Genomic DNA, 24,948 nt, shown 5'->3' with positions numbered 1-24,948 from the left:
AGAGAAAGTGAGAGAAGAAAAAGAAAAAGTGTACGGTTGTTCTAGGCTTCTGGCTACTGGGTTATTGAATGTCTGGTGAGAGAAAAAAGAGAGGGGTAAAAGTGGAAGAAAATTTACTTTTAATTTGCTACCTAAAAAATCGTGCAAAATGAAAAGAAGACATGGAATTCGGGACTGAGGGAGTAACTTTAAGTTGATATGTTTTAAATATGTCAAAGATGAGTTTGGATCCCGTGATTGATTACAAGAACAATTAGTCATCACCATTCATCAAGAGTCAAGAAGAAGAGAATTGATAATTGAATGTTGGAGAATAACCTAGAGACCTTTTCACAAAAATCTTAAAACAATAGTCGAATTAAGTATTTATGCAACAAGTTGTGCATAATTAACATAGAAAAATAAATGTTTGACCGCTACCACAAGAGATGTGGCACAGACCTAATTTCCTGAATAGCTGAACAACGTAAGGTTCGTCTCAATTAAACCCTAATCCTTAAACAATCCTTTAAGTAAAAATTGGAACATCAAATCTAATTAATACTGTATAATGCTTTTGATTTGTGTAAAATGAGATTGAAAATTGGATTTGAATAAATTAGAAATGAGATTATGAAAATGCAAAAATTTATATAAAACACATTCACTATATGTATTATCACAATAACTATTATGTGTATGTATCTTGAGACTCATAATCCCCAGCCCTGTGGCAAGCTAAGCTAAGCTCTTTCACAGTTAATGAATCTATCTCTCATTTCAAGTTCCTCTTTGTAGATCTTGAACCAAGTTCTCCCTCCGTTAGTTTCGATCAGCAACGTAACGTAACGCAACCCAACCCATTCATTCAATTTGTCCACCTATATTAGCTCCTTCTTATGTGCCAAGCTATGAACGAAGAGAATATATATGCATGCCCACAGATATTCCAAGACAATTCACAAGAAATATGCATGCGATATAGATGATGATCCTAATTCACATATAGCAAGAGTTATCGAAGCTGCGGTAAGATACAACATCTAATCCATGTATTTAAAGGCATCTAATCTCTGTATAATTTCTGTAATAGTGATAGTGGTGATACAACATCTTTTAAGAGCTAGGCATCTAATCCCTGTACAGTGGGTCTACCCAAACCAAACCGCTTAATCAAGTTTGATAGGAATTAATTAAAATCGCAGCTGAACCTTTAATTTTTAACGAATTAAAGGCTGCCTACGTACTCCAGATTTGTCTGGGATCAAGCCGCACGTAGTTCTTGGGTTACATGGATGGATCGATCAAATGTAGGCCTTTTTTGAATATAAAGTGTAGTTTGGTTTCAGGTTATGATTTTTCTTCTTGAGCCTCTTCATTTTTGCAAGCAGCCTTTCTCGGACGTCACCGTCGAAGTCGGAGACAAGAGCTTTCATCTGGGACTGGAGATTATTCTTGGTTTTTGGGAAATCATGAATGACTTGTATCTTCTTCTTCGCTTTCTTGTCGGCTTCATCAGCGTAGCTTTGCTCCAACTTCCTCTTCGTGGCTTCCAACTTCTTCTTCTCTGATGACGATGACGCCACCGCAGCAGGGCCAGGGCCAGGAACTACTACTTCTTCAATCTTTTTCTTCAACTTCAACTTCAGAATCATCTTCTTGGCGGTGCGGCAATCTTGGGGTTCAGCCGATGATTCGACGTCCATAGCTGATCGATGAGTGCTGATCTATCCGCCACAATATAATGATATGATCGAATTAATAATGGTTATAGGGATTAGGGAGGGAGTACACGAACTATATATATATATATATATATATTTATTGTGATTTGTGGGCGCGAACGTACGTGCAGTGAGAAATGATAGTACTTGGTGCTTAAGGTTAATTAATTTAATATTATCAATTATCACTTTAAAATTAAATCATTTAATTTATAATTGAGAAACTTCATTATTAATATGTATAAATGTTATTTTAAATTATTAAAGATCCCAAGAAATATATTTTTTTATAAACCATGACTATGTGGTGTAATGGTATCCGGATTGAACTTTCATTTGGAAGATTGTGATACTACACTGTAATAGAGTCAGTAGCCCCTATATATATTATATTGGTGAATCAAGTGAGAACAAACCTAGTAAAGAAAATTATGAACCAATTTCAACATTAATTGTAAAATAAAAATAAAAATGAAATATATCAAATCAACATTAGCTTTAATTATAAACGGCATTATATTCACTACTAATTACATATAAATTAATGTGTCAACCGGCATTCAAAGGTGGTTAATATTAAATAGAAAACACTCTAGGAAAATATTAAACAACAGGTACGTACTCTATCACTATCTATCTAGTCTAGCTTTTAGACCTACAGTGTGTGGATTGAAAATGGATCTTGAAAGTGTTTTTACGGGTACGTTAGTTTGGCATCCAGAAAGAGCAGGATATCTTGGGGTTGATCGAAGCTGCGGAAAGCGTTGCGACTTTGATTGTCCCTGACAACCTGAAGAAGCATAGAAGCTCAGAAATGATATATAGTACGTAAAACCTAGCTTATAGGCATCGGACTATGTACAATATAATAATAAAAAATATTTTTTATTTTTAATTACTTGTGAAACATTATCAGTTTGTTATCACTTTAATTAAAATGATTTATAATTGAGATAGATACTTTATTATTATTAATATAAATGTTATTTGAAATGATTAAAGTTCCCAAGAAATATATTTTTAACAATAGCTAGCTATATATTATATTGATGAATGTGAAAACAATATAATGTGGCAGTGATGGAAGAAGGCAGAGCACCTGTCCAATTTATAAGTAGAGAAAGGGAGAGAAATTGAATGCATGCAATCGAAACAGCGGGGAAAAAGGGGATTCGGGCTATCAAATCCGGGTGAAGGAAGAGGAAATCAGCGGGGTAATCAAGAGTCGAGTACTTTCTAGCAATAGGCCACGGGCCCAAGGAAAGATGGACCAACAGAATGGCTTTGCCGTAATAGGCCCAAAAGGGATAAAGGGAATTTATGCTGTGGGCCGTGGGCTGGCCTTGAGGAAAGCGCGACCGATTGAGGAGGCGAGTCCAGAGAATTGACACTAACAAGACTCGGCATAGCCAGTGACCATTGCTGCTTAAAAGCCCTGCCATTAGTGCGAGCCAATCCAGCCGTTGAAAGAGTCATGTAACGGCGACCCAACGACTCTTAGCCCCTTTATTCTTCATTATAGCACATTTAAACTTGTACTCCGTATTTAATTAGTGGAGGAGGGTCACCTATAAAAATGGCCCCTCCCCGAAATGAAAAAACGGAACAAAGCTCCAAGAATACAGAGAAATATTCAGAAACTATAGTCGAGAATAGCCTATCTTGCTAGTTGCCTTCCTACTTTTCAAGGAATTTTACATAAGCATATTTTTCGGTGAATCCACCAATCAACGGTTGTGTTGGACCTCCGTGGGCCCAAAAACCCTAAAACCAACAAATAAATCACTACCATTAATCACTACCATTTTATTGTCTGAGTTTCTTAAATCAATAAATCATGGAAGATATATGACAGCTCAGTTGTGTTTTCATCTAGCAAATAAAGGCGGGACAATCAAGCATTTTTAAAATTTTTAAAGAATTGTGCTTAATTAATGTCTTCATCTTGCAAGAATGTCTCTGGATGGGAACAATAGTTCTGGAAAAAATCATAATCAATCTATTGTATTTAAAGTACAAGAACATATGTATTTATAAGAATACAAAGAGTTGATAAGAATAGTAAATGATCAATAATACAGAGGGAGAAGGAATTCTAGTGTATGTGCCTAGAATACATAGTAAACTACCGAGAAGTGATCTGCAGAGTAAACTAGCAAGAAGTCATGCATAGAGTAAACTGCCGATAAGTACAGTCATCCGAAGTGTGAACTCCATAGAAGTCATCTGAAGAGTAAATTATTACTCCTGATAAGTCATCTGAAGAGTAAACTTCCAAGAAGTTAATTTGGAGTTCTCGAAAAGTGACCTTTTGGTCTAACTTCTCGAAATCAGGAAAATTTCCCAAATCCTTCTAGAACATATTACGATGTTTCATTACGCTCAGAAAAAAATTTCAACATTCTTGATCAACCAATCATAAACTTTCTATCAAACATAAATAATATTTTCAACTTCATAACACCATGGAAAGACAAAAAAAAAAAAAAAAAAAAAAAAAAAAAAAAAAAAAAAAAAAAATAGGGCCCCTGGTCTAGACGGTCTACAGACAAAAAACCTAATTGAGAACTAAAAGTGGCACGATCAGAAAGAGAGTGGTCACAATGTGATAAAATTATTTATACGATGAACTAAAAGTGAACATGTCTTAATAAAAGTAGGACCAAGAAAAGAATTAACTCTTTTTTATTAGTTAAGTTTTTATTTATAAATACTTTTTAAACTACACCCAAAAAAAATGATGATTTTGAATTCAATTCCCTCATCAATATGTTTTAACAATTATGTTTACCTTAGATAGTTTATATTTATTTATAGCTAATTTTATGTTGGAAAATGATTTCTACCGCTAGTTATTCATTTTCGTTTGATGTGACAAGTTTTTTTTTTTTTTTTTTTTTTTCAAATATCAACTTATTAAAAATTGATATGTGAGCCATAGTCCACTTTCGGGGCTATGGCGTATGCTTGTAGACGTTTGGTTTTTGATGAAATAAATGTACAGTTTTTTTTTTTAAAAAAAAATATCAACTTATTCAAAATTGTCATATCTCAGATTAAAAAATTTGAGTTGATTTTTTTAAGTGACATCTAGCATTGTCCTTTAGGTTTAAGAGAAACATTCCATGTATTTATTTTGACCCCATAATCATTCAATTGTTATACAATGGATCATCATTTACTTTACATTATAAATCCTAAACAAAAAAAATTATGTGTCATATATTTTCCGTTAAGAAATTATGTGTCTATAAATAAATTGAATGCACATCATATGTTAATTACATTCACATAATATGTTAATTGCTTATTATATACGATACTTGCATTTAACATTTTATGTGCGTTCAATTATTTATAAACATATAACTTGTTTATTGCAGACAAAGAATTTGCTTGTCATTTGGGACTAGAGTTCACAATGCAACATAAACTCTAGTCCATGGTATAATTTTCCATAATCATTAGGTAAAGACCGAAGAGATTAATATTGGCAAGAAACTCAATCTTTTTCATTTTTCTAGAAATATGATTACAACACTAAAATTGCATATATTGAAAAATTCAAATAAGGATAGAAATGAGTGTGAACTAGTTTCTGCCTGCCCTACATATGGGCAAATCCTCAGCAAAATTAGGGTTTGCTTGAATAATTGGATTTCTATCAAAGAAATTGACTGGCTTTAGTTGAAAGGTAGATGTAACTGTAGGCATTACCGGAAAATCCTCTTGACATGGTAGGTGATGAAATCCTAAAGTGTACCATAATACGATGTCTTGCTTCTCAATCACACGATTCCTGTTAAAATATCAACCAAACTTAAATTAAACAAGAAAATATATAGTAAGAAAATTCAAAATATATCTAAAAATGTTACTCAAAATCAAATTTTGTTCAAGTGCAAAATAATTTTTTTTTTTTTTTCTAGAGGGGGTTTGAGCTTTGAACTCCTGGCTTCTGTTAAAAGATAGAGTGCATGACCACTCCCAAACCAAGCTAGTTAAGTACAAAATATTTCATCTTTATTATATTATTATATTACCTATTTGACCAAACTGCAAGTGTGTCATCTCCATGGCTTTGATACGTAAAAAGCCCCCCTGCCCATTGTTCAGATCGATTGTACGGAGTCACCCATATCTACCATAAAATAAAATAACCATTATAAATTAAAATAAATTGTTCTAAGGTATTTATCAACATTAGTACCTTTTATATTAGATACAACTAAGTATGTTGTATACAAGTATTGATAGTACTACCATACCCTAGCGAAGTTGTCAAACATTTAGGGTGTGTTTGGTTCGCTAATGGGAATCGAAATCGGAATCAGAATCAAATACTTAGTAATGATAATGGATTTTGGTGAAAGTATTTTGCATGTTTGGTGGTAGGGTGGAATTGGAATGATTACTAATATTGTTGTTTGGTTATGTATGATCGGGAAATAAAGATTTTAAAAATACAAGAATAAAAATCAAGATAATTTATTCTAATATAAAGACATCCAAAGCACCAATATGAACAAAAAAAAATAGAAAGAAAAATTTAAAAATACTAATCCAAACTTAAAAATTAAATTACCAATGAAGAGGGAGAATAATGGAATGAAACTCTTATTTTATTAGGGAATGAGTTTTTTAATTGATGGGTAATCAAATCTCATAGTAGTGTTCTAGAAACCTGTCAACCAAACAATAACAATGATTTTGATTCTCATTCCTGATAGCTAAACCCATGAACCAAACACACCCTGATTTAGTTTGGTAACCATAATGTTCTAAGTTCAACTCTTCGTTAGAGTCGTCTATTAGTCTTTTTGATTTAAACTAGTTAGTTATGAACAACCAAATATGGTTTAATTACTCTCTTATAACTTTTTACCGGCTAGAGTCAAATGACAGACTTCACCTATAGTTCACATTGCGATAGCGACTACAAACCTTTTTCAATATGGATTGACAAAATAACACAACCCCAACAATTAACATTTACTACTATAGTAAAATTTCCTAAGTTGTTATTTATACCTGATTATTTGTAAAAGCAGCTCTTAGTTGGGGAGGATCTTGGAGATCAAGTAAACTGGCTGCAGTGGCACTAGGGACAATCTTGTACCCACTTGGATTACCCAATCTTGATTGATGACGAGGATTAATGACATGAAATTCAGAAGGTTTATCAAGCTGGAGCTTAATCTTTGCATCATTTTCAGATTTGGCTACTTTTCTTTTTGGACTCCAGTAACTTTTTCTCTGTATTTTCCCAGCTATGTTGTAATTCTTGACAAGATCAACCTTCACGAAAGAGTTGGTCGGCCCATCCACGTCCATGTCCAGGTGAAACGTGATGAAGTGATCATGCGCCACTCCGATGGTGTTTTCCGACACCAATGACCCCGCCGGAAAGTCCCACCTTGTTAGAAATTACAGATTTTTATGAGATACAATTTTTATTTGTTGAGTTTTTTACTATATTTTTATATTTAGTTGTTATATAGATTTTTTCACGTTATTTATATCAATTTTGGGGTCTGAGTAGAGTATTAGTAAAATGACAGTTTTGATCCACATGTTTAATTCCTTCCAATTTTTATCCATGATTATTATTTTAGTGTCAATTTTAATCCATGATTGTTATTTTAGTGTCAAAATTTATCACGACGGTCACCCCTCCGTTTAAATTATGTCGAAATCTAAAATTTTTAAAGGTATTTATGTCATTTTCAACTTAAGATCCATAAATAAAGGGATTTAAACCCTAAAATCGATCTCAACTCGCGGTTTTTATTCTCATCTTACCTTAATTTGAGGAGAACTACGAATAGGTATTGACCTTAGAACTTAAATCCCTTTATTCATGTTCAAATTATGATTTTAATTTGAAAAGAACAAAACTGTCCTTAATAATTTCCTATTTCGTCATGTCTTAAACAAAAGGGTGATCGACGTGATGAATTTGACACTAAAACAATAGCTTTTAATAAAAATTGATACTAAAATAGTAATTACGGATAAAAATTGATAAGAGTTAAATATGTGGATCAAAATTACCATTTTACTATTACTAGTATGATCAAAATTAATATTTTCTCTATAAATTTTCTTAGTTTTATATTATTTCTCCCTCTACTATTCTTATTTTTCTGAGGGTTGGTATCATTAACCACTAGTCAGCGTCTATTTAAATTTGAACACACCTTGGAATTTCGAACTGGTTTATGTGTTCGTAGGGGCTTCCTTTGGCGAGTATGATCCCGGAGAGTCCCACCGTCACTCGGATTGAACCGTCGGTTTGGAATTCCCAGTCGAATATGTAGTCGTAGTTTCCCACCGTCGCCGTCGTCCGCACCACCAGGCTCACCTTCGGCCGCGCTTCTCTGATAAGATCGTCGTCCGCGTCACCGGTGCCGCTGTGACGCCAAGCTATATCGCCGGAGTATCTTTCGAACACGCAGATCACGTTCGGCTGGGAAACGGGCCGCCCGTCGGGGTCCACGAACAGCCCGTCGATGTAGTGCGAATGCCGTGGGCAATCGTTGAGCGGCACCAGCTCCATGGCCGTTGCTCCGAGCCCAAATTCTCCGGCGTCCATGAACGCCCGGAAGTACCACCCTTCGTCGACGTCCATGTACGGCACGAATAGCTCCGACGCAAATCCTTTATACATCACGCTCCTCCGCTTCCCCGCTTCCGGGTCAAAAACTGTGGCCTGAGAAATTATAATCCCGGCCCGTTGGTCCGCTTTCACGTGGAATTCCCAGCTCGCCCATTTCACAATATATCCATCTTCAACCCTAAAGCTTTGTCCGTTTGGCTGCTCCATGGAAATGGGCTTTAATGGCTCCACTCCGGGAGCCCGGTGTTCTATTCCGTCGCGTCGGTAATCCGTGCCTTGAGCTTTTGGGATCGGTATTGGCGAATGGGTATCATAAACGTTAATCACTTTTCCACTATCAAGATCAACTGTTAACAGAAGGCCCTCAATGGGCCTCATATAGTAATTGGGCGTGTTTTGGGCTGTGTAACATTTAACCTTTGTGATCCGCCTTCCCTCCTCTTCAGGCCCGAACCATCCCGGCGCGGCTGCGCTACAAACCACGTCATTGATTTCGACCCCTCGGGTCGAAATCGCCTCTCTGAATACCGAATTAGAGAATGTGGCCTCTAAGGCAGTCGAGGCGTCATCGGCCGACATGGGAGGGTAACCCGAGGCAGGGTTCCTTGTGTGACTAGACACTCGGCCCGAGCCCAAATCCACAACTAGTAAATGGGCTTGGCCATTCGAGAGTGCAACAACAAACGCTTTTCTGGTTGGAAGAGGATTGCCTCTTTTCCATCTCAAAACCTCGGACTTGTCGGGCTCGTCTAAGGATAATGAATGGATTCTTAAAGAAGAGCCCGAAAATGGTTGATAACTCGACAGTATGGATCGTGTTCTCTCAATTTCTTGGATGGTTAGTGGGTCGAGAGGGTGCATAGGTCTGTCCGCGAAGTGATTATTCTGAATCTTGAAATCATGGATTCCCAACAAAGATTCTAGATTGTTTATACTGGCATTAGAGCTCTCGAAAGATAAGCATGAATTCACTTGTAGAAAAATAAGCATGGACGACGCCATGTAAAACAAGCAAAATATTGATGAAGCAGCCATTTTCATAGAAAAACTGTGAATTAATTCTTTGTGTGTATTATATTATAAGACTGTAATGTTGAATCCTAGCACATTAACACAGGTTCAATTCGCCCCTCCCTTTCCCATTTCCCTCCGCGTTCTTTTTATGCATATCCAACTGAGCGGCACTCTTTTGACAGCATTTTAGCAGGCCGGGGATCTTATCTTAAACAAACAAATAAAAGCATGCCAATGTTGTGATATGTGACCAATTGAACACTACAGTTATAAATAAACTGCGTATTCCCTGGCAAGAATTCGTCCATGTGGGGAGTGCTTGGCAATTTGGCATACATCAACACAAATGTGGTTATATATATATATATATATATATATATATATATATATATATATATATACATATATATGGAAGGGATCAGGTGCATTTGTTGCTTCCCGTGCGGATGTGCGGTGGATTAATGTGCGTGAGGTTTATATTTAATGTGCGTGAGATTTGTACTCAATGTGCCTGAGATTTGTACTTAATGTGCCTGAGTATTGTGTTAAATGTGCGTGAGATTTGTGCTTAATGTGCGTGCGTATTTCAGAATTACAAGCTCAGAATGAAGTAGAACAGAAACTCACCCACATTAACGCCCAAGCTTCTTGTTACTTCTTCTTTCAATTTGGCCAAGGATTCTGGATTATCAGCTACCTTCAGTGCAGTTGAATGTTTATATAAATGACGCACGCACAGTAAAATTTGCAGAGCAGCTAAGTGTGGATTTCTGTTGTATTATTTCCATAATTTTTAACCACCATAGCTCGCCTCCGCATCATCATCATAAGGGAAGGAGCAAATGGCTACTGGGGATGGGGAAGAAGCTGACATCAATATTTTCTGCTGCATTTTACACATTCACGCACATTAAGTACAAATCTCAGGCACATTAAGCACAACAATCACGCACATTGAGTACAAATCTCACGCACATTAATCTACTGCACATCCGCACGGGAAGCATTCACCGCACGGGAACCTTTCACTATATATATATATATATATATATATATATATATATATATATATATATATATATATATATATATATATATATATATACTAGTTCTTTTGCGATGCGCAAAAACATATGTCCAATATTTATATTTTAAAAAATAACTAACAAATTTTTACTAATTAAAATCTAAATGAATTCAAATTTATTTATTATATTAATTTAATAAATAATGAATATATATAATATCTTACAAATATTGTTATCATTAAAAAACTATAAGAAAAGATATGGTGAATGCATGTGCATGGTAAAAGTAATTGAAAAGATAACGGAAGTTATAACGGTAAGGTATTTTTGTCCAAAAATTATATAGTACAACTCTAAAAGCACAATGTACAAAATGGTTAGCATTCAAAACATGGACATAAATGACTGATATAATTTTGATTAACACTTATTATGTTTTTTGGATATATATATATATATATATATATATATATATATATATATATATATATATATATATATATATATATATATATATATATAGGATCAGGTTCCTGTGAGGTCAGGTCTTTCCGTGCGGGTGTGTGTGTGTGTGTGTGTGTGTGTGTGTGTGTGTGTGTGTGTGTATATATATATATATATATATATATATATATATATATATATATATATATATATATATATATATATATATAGATTTTGGTTCCTGTGAGGTCAGGTCTTCCCGTGCGGTCAGTGCGGCATACACCATTAGGTATGCATAAATGCACCATACAGTGTTCGAAAATACATCAGAATGAAATGCCAAAAAGTACACCATACATAATGGTGTATTTACGAACATTGTGTGGTGCATTTATGCATACATAATGGTGTATGCCACACTGACCGCACGGAAAGACCTGACCTCACAGGAACCTGATCCTATATATATATATATATATATATATATATATATATATATATATATATATATATATATATATATATATATATATGTATACATACATACATACATACATACATGTATGTGTGTATATATATATATGTGTGTGTGTGTGTGTGTGTGTGTGTGTGTGTGTGTGTGTGTGTGTGTGTGTATATATATATATATATATATATATATATATATATATATATATATATATATATATATATATATATATATATATATATATATATATATATATATATATATATATATATATAGGGTCAGGTTCCTGTGAGAACAGGCCGGTATTTCCGTGCAGTCAGTGCGGTATACACCATTAGGTATGTATAATTGCACCACACAGTGTTCGAAAATACACCATTATATGTGGTGTATTTTTTTGTGTGCGGTACATTTTTTGGCATTTCATTCTGGTGTATTCTTGAGTGAAAAGGGTTAACCGACTTTTATGAAAGATAGCGTGCTATCTTTCTAGAGCACACATGGGTGTTTGGAGGTTTAGTTGGGTTAAAATATTTGAGAAACATGCTAACACTCCCTATATTAAGGCATACACTTAAGGAAGAGTTATGGGAACTTTGTATCGTAGGAAGAGTATGCTAAAGTCATAGGAAACATGATATTCTTAATGAACTACACTAGACAATATATTGCTTTTGCAGTGAATAAACTTAGTCATTATACAAATAATCCAAGTGATTTACACTGGAAAGCACTGAAACGAGTGCTTCAGTACCTCAGAGGTACTATGAACTAGGGTCTTGACTATATAGGATTTCCAACAGTATTGGAAGGGATTTGTGATGCAAACTAGGTCAACGACAGTGAGGATGTCAGCTCCACCAGTGGATATGTGTTTAGAATGTGCGGAGCAGCTATATCATGGAAATCCACCAAACAATCTTGCATAGCTAGATCAACTATGGAAGTAGAATTCATAGCAGTTATTTTAGCAAGCCAAGAAGCGGAATGGTTAATAAATTTGTTGGCAGATGTGCCATTATAGGGGTGTCCAACACCTTCCATGCCTATATATTTTGATTCATAAACTGTCGTTTGTGTTGCTAAGAATAGTGTCTACAATGAGAAGAGAAGACACATAAGAGTCAGGCATCAGTCTGTACGGTAGTTGGTTACTAACGGAGTAATCACAATAGAGTTTGTGAAATCTAAGAGGAATGTTGCAGACCTTCTCACAAAAGGTTTAAACCAAAAGGCCATCCTTGAAACATCAAGGGAGATGGGTTTAAACCTAGTGAGGTAAGGAATTCATGATCGATACCACTCTTGTGGTCAAATGAAATAATGGAAAGACTTACACCAGATTTGTGAAAGTAAATGGTTATAACTGCTCTGTAGCCTTTTAAGGGTGGTCTATATTGAGATAGACTTGACAGAGTTAAAGGTCTATATTTCAGATAGACTTGACAAAGTTAAAGGTCAATATTTGAGATAGGCTTGACAGAATTAAAAGTCTATATTGATATAGACTTGACAGGTCTATGCTGAGAGTTGAAAATCTATGAAAAGTCAAGAGTTTGACTTCTATAGAACCTGCAACTTAGAGTTGATGTGTGCGTTGAGTTCAAAATTTGTCTAACCAGTGAGTTCAAGATTCATATCACTCTCAAGAAGGAAATTATTCAGTGTCACTACGTGTCAGTTCAAGTTTAAACACTGACATTAAGGTCAATAAGTTTTTATTGCTCAGACATTGTCATTTCTAGCCTTCTATATTGAGTATGTGGGGGATTGTTGGAAACAAACTAGCCATTCTTTCATGCGCCTATTATTTTGGATCAGTTTGTTCACCTTGCCAGCCTCTGAAGGAGGTCATGGGCATGTGTAACAATCTCAACATCACACACCTACTCCTGCACTAATCAATGGCTGAAAATGGAGCTGAGCTTGCTATTATTTTATACACTATATATGTAGCACCCAACATAGTGAAAAAACACACCACAATTTCTACATAGCTTTCTTCTCTTATTGCTTTCGTCTCTCACTATCTAAGCAAAGCCAGGTTCGCTTGTGCAATCGCTAGTGTAAGCTAAGCGTGGTTGGTCTGTGTTGTCTATCGAAATCGTGTTGGGAAATCATTGACAGCACCGTTACCCGAAAATCGCTTTTAAGATAGTGTTGATACAACACGACATAGGCTTCCATTTTCCTCTTTCTCGTTAGTTTTCGTTCCTCCTGCATATGCGCTTCTAAGGATTAGACTCCTGCATATGCGTTGATATAACACGACATAGGCTTTCATTTTCCTCTTTCTCGTTAGTTTTCGTTCCTCCTGCATATGCGCTTCCTTCTAAAGATCGATGTTGCTCCAGGTATTATTTATAACTGTTACAGCCTCCATGGTGATCTAATCAACTTCTTTTCCTCTTTCGTTAAACGAATAATCGAACAGTCTTCTTCGTCAAAGTCTATATCATCATCATCATCCGACTCATCATCACTATCTACATACTTGCCATTTTTATTGGTGGCTGCTGCCATGACTTTTATATGTCGTGCCCAGTCAACTTCCCTTCTTTCGTTTTTTCGTCCCCTCCTCACTATTGCCCATATCAACCACCACCTCCTGGGCTTGAATCGCTGCCATCTCTTCCTTAGAATCCTTTCTCCCCTCCCCACTATCAATCTATCCCTGGCATCGATGTTTCACTTCCCGTTTTGGACTTCCTGGCGCTTCGTTTAAGGATATCTTGATCTTTCAATGACCTTGTTACCGAGAGTGTTTCTCCGTTCATCGTCATTTCTACAACTGATAATGACCTTGTTTGGAAAATGGTTGTTAGTTGATAGCTATTAGAGAGTATGACTAGTAGATAACATTAGCTTATTGTAAAAAAATGTTTGGTAAATTAGCTGTTAGCTGGTAGTTGTTTGGTATAATTTCTTTTCTCAAAAAGCTAATTGAAAAAGTTGTTTTGACCAGCTTTTTAAATTTTAACATTTTAGAGTTACAAAAAACTAATTAACTGAACACTTATATTAATTTTTTAACCAAATCAAACAGCTAATAGTGATTAAATAAACTAAAATTAACTCATAAACTAACTACTTTACCATACAGAGCCAATATCTTGTTCTTTGTCTATATTAGACCCATAAAACTTAAGTTTGCAGTTATACATTCAATGAGAACGAAACTCATAATTCATTAGTTACGACTTACGACGATGACTCCTTGTCTTAATCAACAAATATCTTTGGCCATATAAATGCAAACCCCTCCAACAAATTAAATAATGTGGTCGAGTTGGTGGAGCTTGTACCTAAAGTTCACCAACTCAATTCTTGCTAATATCATCTTGATTGGTTAAATTAATTGCACAAAATTTTTCTAGTGTGATTCACCTCTCTTATGTAGTTTATAGGCTATTAAAAATAAGCAGATTTTATCCAATACACCTTCGAATAGTTATTATGGGTTTCCTCTCATCCATAATAATAATAATAATAATAATAATAATAATAATAATAATAATAATAATAATAATAATAAATTCTACACAACCCAATAAAAATAAACAGCAACAACAACAACAACAACAACAACAACAATAATAATAATAATAATAATAATAATAATAATAATAATAATAATAATAATAAGGCTGTTGTGTCTATAAGTACTGATTTAATAGAAAGAAACATGTTATTGATTGATAAACAATAGAGTTCAATACCCAATTTAGTCCTTGATAATAGTGATTTTTCTCGATTTAGTGGTAAATGATTTTTTTTGTGCTTAATTAGGTTATCGGATTTGATGATTTTACCCAATTGAGTCCTCAACTGTTAGAGTTAAGGACTAAATTGAGAAAAATAAGCTAAGTATTGTCGATGACTAAATTGAATAAAACTGCTATAATCGAAAATTAACTTAATTAGTAAAACTACTATATTTGAAGACTAATTTGGATATTAATAGAAGTAAACTTACAAGTTATTTTAAGAGGACTGAATTGTAAAAATCATCAAAATCGAGAATTTAATTAAGCAGCACATAAAATCGTTTAAGACTAAATCCAAAAAAATCAGTATAGTCAATGACTAAATTAAGTATTAACTCATCCACCATTACTTTAGTGAGTTAGCAAGTTGGCAACCATTCTAAAAAAATTCTCGTGACCTTTTTGTACCTAATGTTTTTTTATCTCACAGAAGACATAATTTCCCCACCTTTCTTATCCTCACCCCATACGTACAGGCGTACAGCCATATTCACCCAACAAAACAAAAAATGAATAAATAAATAAAAATGAAAATAAAAATAAAAAAGTATAAATATATATAAGTCTTCAACAACCAATAATAAGATCTCGATCACTTAATAATATGTATGTGAAGCCTATTCCCATGTGTATTATTCTTGTATATATTATTCCCGTATGTATTAATTGAGTGAAAAGGAAAAACAAATGACGAACTCCTAGCATTCAAAAAAAAAAAAAAATGACGAACTCCTAGAATTACTAATCATCAATAAATAAGAATAAAATGAAAACACATATAGGCTCTGTTTGGTAAAGCTTATTTAGGAGCTTATAGTTTATTTTAAGTTAGAGTTAATTCCAGTAATGGTCCTCCGACTATTGTGATTTTCCAAAATTGGTCATTGACTTTTAATTTGGACAAAAAAGACACTTGACTTTATAATATGTTCCAGGAATGGTCCTCCCGTCTAACTTCCGTCTCTTAGCCGTTTGTGGAGGGGTTAAAATGGTCTTTTTGCTTTCTTCTTCCTCATTATATGTACGCAAAGAAGCGATGAGTATCTGCTCAAACAGAGCTTTTCCGTCTACTACTTTTCCGAGCAGAGCCAACTCTTCCACGGATTAAACGCAACAGCCTCTGGAGTAAAGGAACGTCTGAGTCGCCGGCGAGTTCACCAGAACCTCTAGCAGCGGTTGCCGGGAGAGCCTCGCGAGTGTGCCGTGCAGGGTCGGGGTAGTGATTGGAGAGGGGAAAGCGCCTCGAACCGGCATGTTCTGGAGGACTCTAACCTGCACCTTGAGGAATTTGACGTACTTGAATGCCTCCTCTAGCATCTTCGTCGTGTCCATCTTCAGGCTCCACGACATTAGCTTCTGTAAATACTGAATCTTCTAGCACTGCTTCTGTCACCTCTCTCGATCTAGTTTGCAGGATCTACTCTCCGTCTTCGCCGCCTTCCGTGGTTCTCTCTATGGATGACGAAGAGAATCTGGAGGCTGGTAGTTTCCGGTCGTTTTGTCGAGAATGTAGCGGCCGATGTTGCGTGGAGGTCGGAAACCGAACTCGGAATTCAGAGGAAGCAGTTGTTGTTGTTCTATCAAGCGGAGATCCGGCAAGTGACGGAAGCCGTAGTCGCAGGAGACGTCGTCGTCAGCGAAGAAGTTAGACGGCTCCGTGGAAATCGCAGTGTTGTTGTTGTATCCATAGCCATAGCCATAGGATCCGAAGTGATGAGTATTGAACTCCTGCCTGGGCATTTTCGAAAACTTGAGCTCCCAAAGTCTCTGCCGCCGCTGTATTGGAGACTCCGAATCAAAGTCATCGGAAAAGCAGTAAAGGATCCGTATGCTACATTCTCCGGCAACGGGAACGGCGTCGGAGGATAAACATCATGTAACACCCCAGATTTTCAAGACATTTTAAGCTTATATAATAAAGGTAATATCTCATTACATCCCAAAGTATACCATAAGTGTACGGGGTGCTATGCCACACCTGGGCTAGAGAACCCAGGTGCACAGGCTGTCTAACTAATATCCATTGAAACACAATGCATAACATGGCACGCAGGCCAAAAGGGAAACTACTCTACTTCTACGCTCCAGTTCTAGCGCGCTCCAGTGCTCTAGTCCTCTGTGCCTGAAAGCCAAATATATCTGTTCAGCGAGAGATGCTGGTAACCCACTCCAACGCGTTGAAATACAATACATATAGAGATATATATATATATAGATATACGAAAACCATTATGAGCATGAAGATATATCCTACGAACTCTAGCTTTAAAACCGGGAATGACTCGACAGATAAGGCTAGACACAAGCAACAGTTATAACGAGCACATGCAGTTCACAAAAGATAAGGCGGACAAGGCAAGCATAAACGATAATCATAACCCAACATGAACAATCCCCAATATAAATCCCATAGTCACATCCCCCAAGACACTCATAATCACAACTCATCCATATCACAACACATAACACACTTTGTTGGCGCCACAGGACCAATCGCATGCCCATACATGAGGGTCAGCGCATATAGCTCTGACACGGCCCCGCAGCACCCTGCCCCGTATCGTAACACGGAGGGGTCGATCGCAACCGACCGATGAACCGCAGCTCATCATAGTGTTTGATCGCAACCAAACAGTGGACCGCAGCCCAAGAGAATGTCATCTGACCACAGCCAGGAAAAAGGACGAACCGCAGCTCGTATAGAAACGTTTGATCGCAACCAAACGGTGGACCGCAGCCCAAGAGTATCAATCTGACCGCAGCCAGCTTCTGAACCGCAGCTCAGGATCACCAATCCGATCGAAACCGAATTGGGGTAGCACACACATAACACGTAGCAAGCACATGCAACCCACATTACACATTAGGAAGGGGGAGAAAGCGCATAACAAAACCTATGCGTGATCCATCACATACTAAGAACAGTCCTAAGGGGTTCATACTTCTTCCACCTAGGTCAACGGGGTACCAATTCAACCAGCATGCAATATAATAGACTCATAAACCTACGAACGGTACCCGAAACATCAAACTAGACATAGGCACAATAAACGGGGTCCGTTGGGACACCACGGGGAACGGGGAAGCCAGGGTCCCGGGTGGGACGACTTTCCAGCGGGTAGCCGGTGGGTGGTGGGCCACCCGCCGGCTGCCCGCCGGTTTCTACTGTTCCGGGCAGCGGGTCGCCGGCGGGCAGCTGCCCGCCCGCCGCCCACCCGCTGCCAGGCGGTGGTTTACGGCTATGGGTAGGTGGCGGGTCCCCTACCCCCCCACCTACCCCCACTGACTCTTTTCACACACTTTATGCCCCGGGAACCGTTATGGAACCCGAAACCATGCTTAGACACTTTACAACACAATTAACGACAACCCGTAGACAATTAACGAATCAAATACGAGGAACGAACGACACATAACCTATCATGCTTTTCTAAGTATAATCAACACCCAAACATGCGATTTCCCCACCCGATAATTCAAGAATAGGATCATACGATACAACCTAGGGTTCTAATCACTTTTATATCAACAAGAATACGGTTCGTCTTCTAATTGCAAGATTCGGTAAGAATAACACATAATCATCAAGATCATCACCCAATTATCAAGAACAACACATAATCATCAGGAACACCATATAATCATCAAGAATATCATAATTATCAAGAATCTCTCATTATCAAGATTATCAAGGTCCCCCATGGGATCATCACATCAATCATCAACAATAATTATCACAAGTCATTAATACACAATAATGTGGGGAAACCCTAAGGGGGAAATCATAGCTATGAAAATAGGTTTTGTTGAAACATGGGTTACCTCTTAGCCTTAATTAGTTCCTTGGCTATGAAGGGTCTTTCTTTAAGCTTTCTTGCTTTCTTGCTTTCTTCTAGGGGAATTCTTGGAGCTCTCCTGGGGAGGTGGGGCGTTTAGGCGTGTGGGAAGTTCTAGGTGTCTCCTAAGTCCCTTATTTATATATTTAGGAGTCCTAATTAGGAACTAATATTATAGGCTTGCTAATTCTATTCCTTTCGGAACTAAGGATTGCGTTTAGGGGTTGGGTTTATATATGAGGGCCCATGGACTATGGTGGGCCTTTTTCCCTAATTAATCATTATGATTTATTCCTTCTCTTGGGCTTATTGATTGATTAATTAAATGGTTTTAGGGGCCGTAACACGGGGTGTTACACTCTCCCCCCCTTTACAAGGGGCTTCGTCCCCGAAGCCCGGTGTTATAGTCCATCCTTTCACCCCTAGACACCTCGTAGCTCGGCCTCCTGATTAGGGTTGCGGCCTTACGTTTGTCTTGGCTTGGGGTAGGCTGAACTTTCGATGGTGTTGTGATAGGGAAGTCTTCGGTTGTACCTCGGTTTCCTGCGCTGGAACTGGGTGCACCGCGAGTGCCCAGGGCGGCCTCGATCGCTGCTACCCTTTGATCGAGTGCGTGTGTGGTGCGGATCAGGGATGAGAACCCTTCTTCCATGATTTGATTCTTTCGGTCGAGCTGTGCGAGTATGCGTTCGTTGACCGAACCCTCGTCTTGCCCCCTCGGGTTCCCTCCTGACCGTGGGTGCACTGACGGGTTAGGCCCGTCTTCCTCCTCTTGTCCTTCATTTTCTTCCGTGCCTCCGCAATCTTGCATGGCCCGCTTGAGCTTTTTGTTGGAGATGTCCAACCGATCAACCAATTCCCTACGTTCCTCATCGGGTTTTTGGCAAATTTCTTTGAGGGTGAGATAGTGTCCTCCTTCGATGAAGTAGATGTCGTTGCGGCGGAGGTTTTGGGCATTGAAAACCATGCCATTGGTGGTTTTGACCTCGGTGTGGCTTAGGTCTACCCCCTTTTTCTCCATGATCCAACTTAGGATCATCCTGTAAGGTAGGCTAAGCCGGTTGTTTGTTTTGCAGAACTCTATGTGCTTTAGCATGAGTGCCGGCAGGTTGAACTTGATTTTATGTTTTAGGAGATACGCAAAGGTGCACTCCAAGCTTCCCACATCCTTGCTCTTGTTATTGGTGGGCAAGAGGCTATCGGTTACAATCATAACCAATATCTTTTGTTCCGCCGATAGCCATTTCTGGTTTGGTCGGGTGGCCGAGGTGAACCCATCCTCTTTCCCGAGTAAGTACCCGAGATAGTCCTTGTATCCCGTAGTTTGGGTGTCAATCCACCCCTTCCGGTCGTAGTCGGACACGCCCGTGGTGGTCAATTTCAAGAGCTTGGCCAAACGGCCTTCGGAAAGCACAATTTCCTTGCCGCGGACTTTGGTGGTGATTTCTACCTTGTCACCCCGTTTGGTGGCTACAAGGTGTTGATAGAACTCCTTCACCAATTCGGGGTACGTATCCCCTTTGATGGTGAGATACGTATCTAAAAGTCCTTGGTGTTTAAGCATATCAACCAATTCCGGAGAGAATTGGTCGGGTTCAAGTGCTTTACCTCCGATCACGGTGTAATCGGCATTGTTCCACTCCGGGGTGCGGATTCCGAGGGGTTTCTTTGGCATCGCGATAGGTGGTACTTTTCCGGTGGGTTTTCCGGCGAGATTTCCGGCGAGATGGGCAGCGCTCCGGCGTGTTTTTCCGGCGGGCGTCCTCAACGAGGCGGCGTCTTCCGGTTGCGAGGGAGGCGGCGGCGAGGCGGGGTTCACGATGAGGAGGAGGTGGCGTGGGATTGGCGTTCGGGTGGAGGCGGCAGCGGGTCTCGGCTGGGCGGACTCCGGGCGGATGGCGGGTGGTCTCCGGCGGCTTGGTCTGGACGGCGGTGAGGCGAGCGACTCTGCGGGGTGCGTCCGGGCGGTGGCGGCGTCGGTGGGAGATGGTGGCTGTGGTGGGGCAGTGGGGTATGCGAGAGGGAGGAGGAGAGGGTGTGGGGAGGGAGAGAGAGAAGAAGAAGAAGAAGAAGAAGAAGAAGAAGGGTTTTTGATTTGGGGATTTTGTGGGTTTTAGGGATTTAGAGGGGTTTAACAAGGGAGTGTCGCCTTGAGGTCTCAAGAAACACTCATGGCTTGGTGGTTGGGACTTGGACTTATAAATGGGAGGTTTAAGGTTCAATCCCTAGTGGTGACATTAGGCATTCCTTGATGAGGTGATTTTTTTTTGTCTTTTCCCTTGTTTCGTCTTTTAGTGAGGAAGGGTCGGGTGGATGGCATAACTTGTGTTTTACTCTCGTAGTGGAATCGGAATTTGAACGAAAAGGAATCTTTATTCATAATACTTTCTAAGTAGCTAAGCTAAGTAGACATAATGCTCCCGAAGTAATTAAACTGAATAAGTGGTTTATACGATACAGGGGGCGGTTACAAGGGGGTGATGGCTTATCCTAGACAGAATTCGCTTTCGGGATTTTCTTTGGCGGGGTCCGTATGGTCCTCGTCTTCAGGGATTGGGTTTTCCCCTCCTAGGTCTTCTTCGTTTCCGAGGTCGGCTTGCGTTTGGCTCATGACGAATACTTTTCCGGGAGCGCCGTAGCCCCCTTGGTGACCGGTACCCCCGTGTTGGCCTGTGGTGGTGGGACGCGGTCTTTGGGGCCGAGTGCATTGGAAGGCCTTGTGTCCTTCCTCCCCGCAGTTGAAGCATCGCCAGGGGTTGCCTGCGCAGTCCTTGCCTTTGTGACTTTTGTTGCATCTCGGGCAAGGAAAGTTTCTTGGGTTCGCTTCGTTGCTTCCCGAGGGCTGTCTTGGGTTAGTCGGGTTGTTTGACCTCGTGCCGATGTCGTTCCTTGTTCTTTTCACCGGTGGTGCCCCACTTCCGGTGTTCCTTCTTCTCATTTGTTCTTGAGCTCCGCGTTGAAGTAGTTGGATCCGATAGAGGTTCGCGGCACTGACGTAAGCCTCGTTGAGGGTCCGGGGCCTATTTACTACTAGTGCCTTCCGGGCTTCGAAGTTGAGGCCCGATACGAATCTTTCTACCTTGGTCACCTCGGTGGGGACAAGTTCGGGTGCGAAGCGCGCCAGTTCGAGGAATCGTTTATGGTACTCCACGACGGTGGCCGTCCCTTGCTTTAGATGAAGGAACTCTTCATACATGGATGCTTTTATGTGGGTTGGGTAGAACCGTTCACGTAATCGTGCCTTGAGGCTTTCCCAGTTGAACCCTGGTTCTTGTCGGTGGGTGGGTCCTTCGTGGATCCACCAGAGGTCGGCCTCGTGTCCGAAGTAGAACGAGGCTATTTCTACACGATGCTCCTCGGGGCATTCTACTACCCCTAGGATCTTGTCAAGAGTCCGAATCCATTCCTCCAGGACTGCGGGGTCCTCCTCTCCGAAGAACGTGGGTGGTCGGTGATTCGAGACTTGTCGAGCGACGTCAGAGTTTGCATTCACCGGAGGCGGTGGGGGCCTGGCGTTGCGAAGGGCCGCGTCGCTTAATGCCTGCGCGACTTGTGTTAGTTGCTGTAGGGTTTGGGTCAAGGGGTCGTCGGTGGCGGGTTCCGGAGTCCTTGATTGCCTTCTGTTCGGTGCCATGCTATCGTCTTTCTGGTCAGTGTTTATAAGAATGTTAAGTTAGAGTTCGACGCACTTCTGGTGAAGTGATAAGTGGGGAAGGGTTTTAGAATGGGGAAGGGCAACGTGTAGGGAAGTTATGTGTAGGTTTCACAATCTCACCGCGCGTCCTAAGATTCCTGAGTCCTATGTTCCTAGGCACTTAGAGTTCAAGCCTAACGTCCTAAAGTTCGGTCTTAAGAGTCTTTCCCTAGGGTCAAACTTAGGCTCTGATACCAACTGTAACACCCCAGATTTTCAAGACATTTTAAGCTTATATAATAAAGGTAATATCTCATTACATCCCAAAGTATACCATAAGTGTACGGGGTGCTATGCCACACCTGGGCTAGAGAACCCAGGTGCACAGGCTGTCTAACTAATATCCATTGAAACACAATGCATAACATGGCACGCAGGCCGAAAGGGAACTACTCTACTTCTACGCTCCAGTTCTAGTGCGCTCCAGTGCTCTAGTCCTCTGTGCCTGAAAGCCAAATATATCTGTTCAGCGAGAGATGCTGGTAACCCACTCCAACGTGTTGAAATACAATACATATAGAGATATATATATATAGATATACGAAAACCATTATGAGCATGAAGATATATCCTACGAACTCTAGCTTTAAAACCGGGAATGACTCGACAGATAAGGCTAGACACAAGCAACAGTTATAACGAGCACATGCAGTTCACAAAAGATAAGGCGGACAAGGCAAGCATAAACGATAATCATAACCCAACATGAACAATCCCCAATATAAATCCCATAGTCACATCCCCCAAGACACTCATAATCACAACTCATCCATATCACAACACATAACACACTTTGTTGGCGCCACAGGACCAATCGCATGCCCATACATGAGGGTCAGCGCATATAGCTCTGACACGGCCCCGTAGCACCCTGCCCCGTATCGTAACACGGAGGGGTCGATCGCAACCGACCGATGAACCGCAGCTCATCATAGTGTTTGATCGCAACCAAACAGTGGACCGCAGCCCAAGAGAATGTCATCTGACCGCAGCCAGGAAAAAGGACGAACCGCAGCTCGTATAGAAACGTTTGATCGCAACCAAACGGTGGACCGCAGCCCAAAAGTATCAATCTGACCGCAGCCAGCTTCTGAACCGCAGCTCAGGATCACCAATCCGATCGAAACCGAATTGGGGTAGCACACACATAACACGTAGCAAGCACATGCAACCCACATTACACATTAGGAAGGGGGAGAAAGCGCATAACAAAACCTATGCGTGATCCATCACATACTAAGAACAGTCCTAAGGGGTTCGTACTTCTTCCACCTAGGTCAATGGGGTACCAATTCAACCAGCATGCAATATAATAGACTCATAAACCTACGAACGGTACCCGAAACATCAAACTAGACATAGGCACGATAAACGGGGTCCGCTGGGACACCACGGGGAACGGGGAACGTCAAACGGGGAAGCCGGGGTCCCGGGTGGGACGACTTTCCAGCGAGTAGCCGGTGGCAGTTGAAGTTAGAAGTAGCAGTAGTTCTCATGAGCTGAGGAGGCAGTAAATGTAATAGAGCTGTCTGTTCCTCGTTGTTGATGCATAAGCTTAACAAAGCTCAGAAGCTCAGCTTATCGTGCATTCGGTTGATAATATACGCTTTGTCGTCCACCGCAAAAGCCTGTTCATGGCGTACATATAATGAGGAAGAAGAAAGCGAAAAAACCATTTTAACCCCTCCACAAACCGCTAAGAGACGGATGTTAGACGGGAGGACCATTTCTGGAACAGATTAGAAAGTCAAGTGTCTTTTTTGTCCAAATTAAAAGTCGAGGACCAATTTTGGAAAATCGCAATAGTCGGAGGATCATTGCTGCAATTAACTCTTTTAAGTTACTAGTAAGCTATAAACTCTGTTTGGTAATGTTTCCAAAATAAGCTCCTATCTTAAAATAAGAACTTATTTTGGAACTTTAGTGCAATGATATTATTCATTCTTCCAAAAGGCTAAACCCCAACCCTAAGAGCCCCCACACTCCGACCCGACAGAGCATTTGGGAGGATGTAAATCATGGTAACTCAACTGAACATGAATCACAGAGGCTAGACCTGTGCAAACACTGCGCACAAGGAACCACCTCACTTTGAGAGGTTGCTCCCACACTGCCGCTGGTGATTCTAGGTTGTCTCAAAGTTCGTAATTATAAATGAATATAAATATCCCATAAAAACTTTGAAATCTCAAAGCTAGGTTTTAAAATTATTAAAAACTACGTAATAATTATATTAATTAAATAATTAACAAATCTGTATTACAATAAAGAAATGAGACAAATTACAAGGGTAACTGCCGTACAGAAAGACATGATAGTTGTAACCTTGCTTGCCTGCTTGGCAGCAACTCAAGTACTCGTTCCTCGTCAATTT

At 39.6% G+C, this 24,948-nt stretch overlaps 1 protein-coding gene across 1 annotated transcript; it reads right to left on the bottom strand.

The window, feature by feature from the left end:
• Positions 1 to 5,226: 5,226 nt before the first annotated feature.
• Positions 5,227 to 9,377, bottom strand: LOC109186033 (primary amine oxidase-like). The gene is made up of 4 exons (XM_019335947.1): positions 7,904 to 9,377; positions 6,735 to 7,119; positions 5,747 to 5,844; positions 5,227 to 5,502 (listed from the first exon to the last, which is right to left on the bottom strand). The coding sequence occupies exons 1-4, from the start codon at positions 9,361 to 9,363 to the stop codon at positions 5,295 to 5,297; spliced, it is 2,151 nt and encodes a 716-aa protein (XP_019191492.1). The 5' UTR covers positions 9,364 to 9,377; the 3' UTR covers positions 5,227 to 5,294.
• Between the last annotated feature and the right edge of the window lie 15,571 nt (positions 9,378 to 24,948).

Source organism: Ipomoea nil, unplaced genomic scaffold, assembly GCF_001879475.1.
Source record: "Ipomoea nil cultivar Tokyo-kokei standard unplaced genomic scaffold, Asagao_1.1 scaffold1376, whole genome shotgun sequence".
NCBI classification, from domain to species: Eukaryota; Viridiplantae; Streptophyta; class Magnoliopsida; order Solanales; family Convolvulaceae; genus Ipomoea; species Ipomoea nil.
Note: the sequence above shows the minus strand (reverse complement) of the source record. Positions and strands in the feature narration are given on the sequence as shown.

What these genes read in the sequence shown, in the direction of transcription:
- LOC109186033 (XM_019335947.1), bottom strand. Translation starts at nt 9,363, where the DNA reads ATGAAAATGGCTGCTTCATCAATATTTTGCTTGTTTTACATGGCGTCG. An exon ending in AACCAGTTCGAAATTCCAAG is followed by an intron (nt 7,120 to 7,903) that starts GTGTGTTCAAAT and finishes ATTTCTAACAAG; the next exon opens with GTGGGACTTTCCGGCGGGGT. An exon ending in CTGCTTTTACAAATAATCAG is followed by an intron (nt 5,845 to 6,734) that starts GTATAAATAACA and finishes ATTTTATGGTAG; the next exon opens with ATATGGGTGACTCCGTACAA.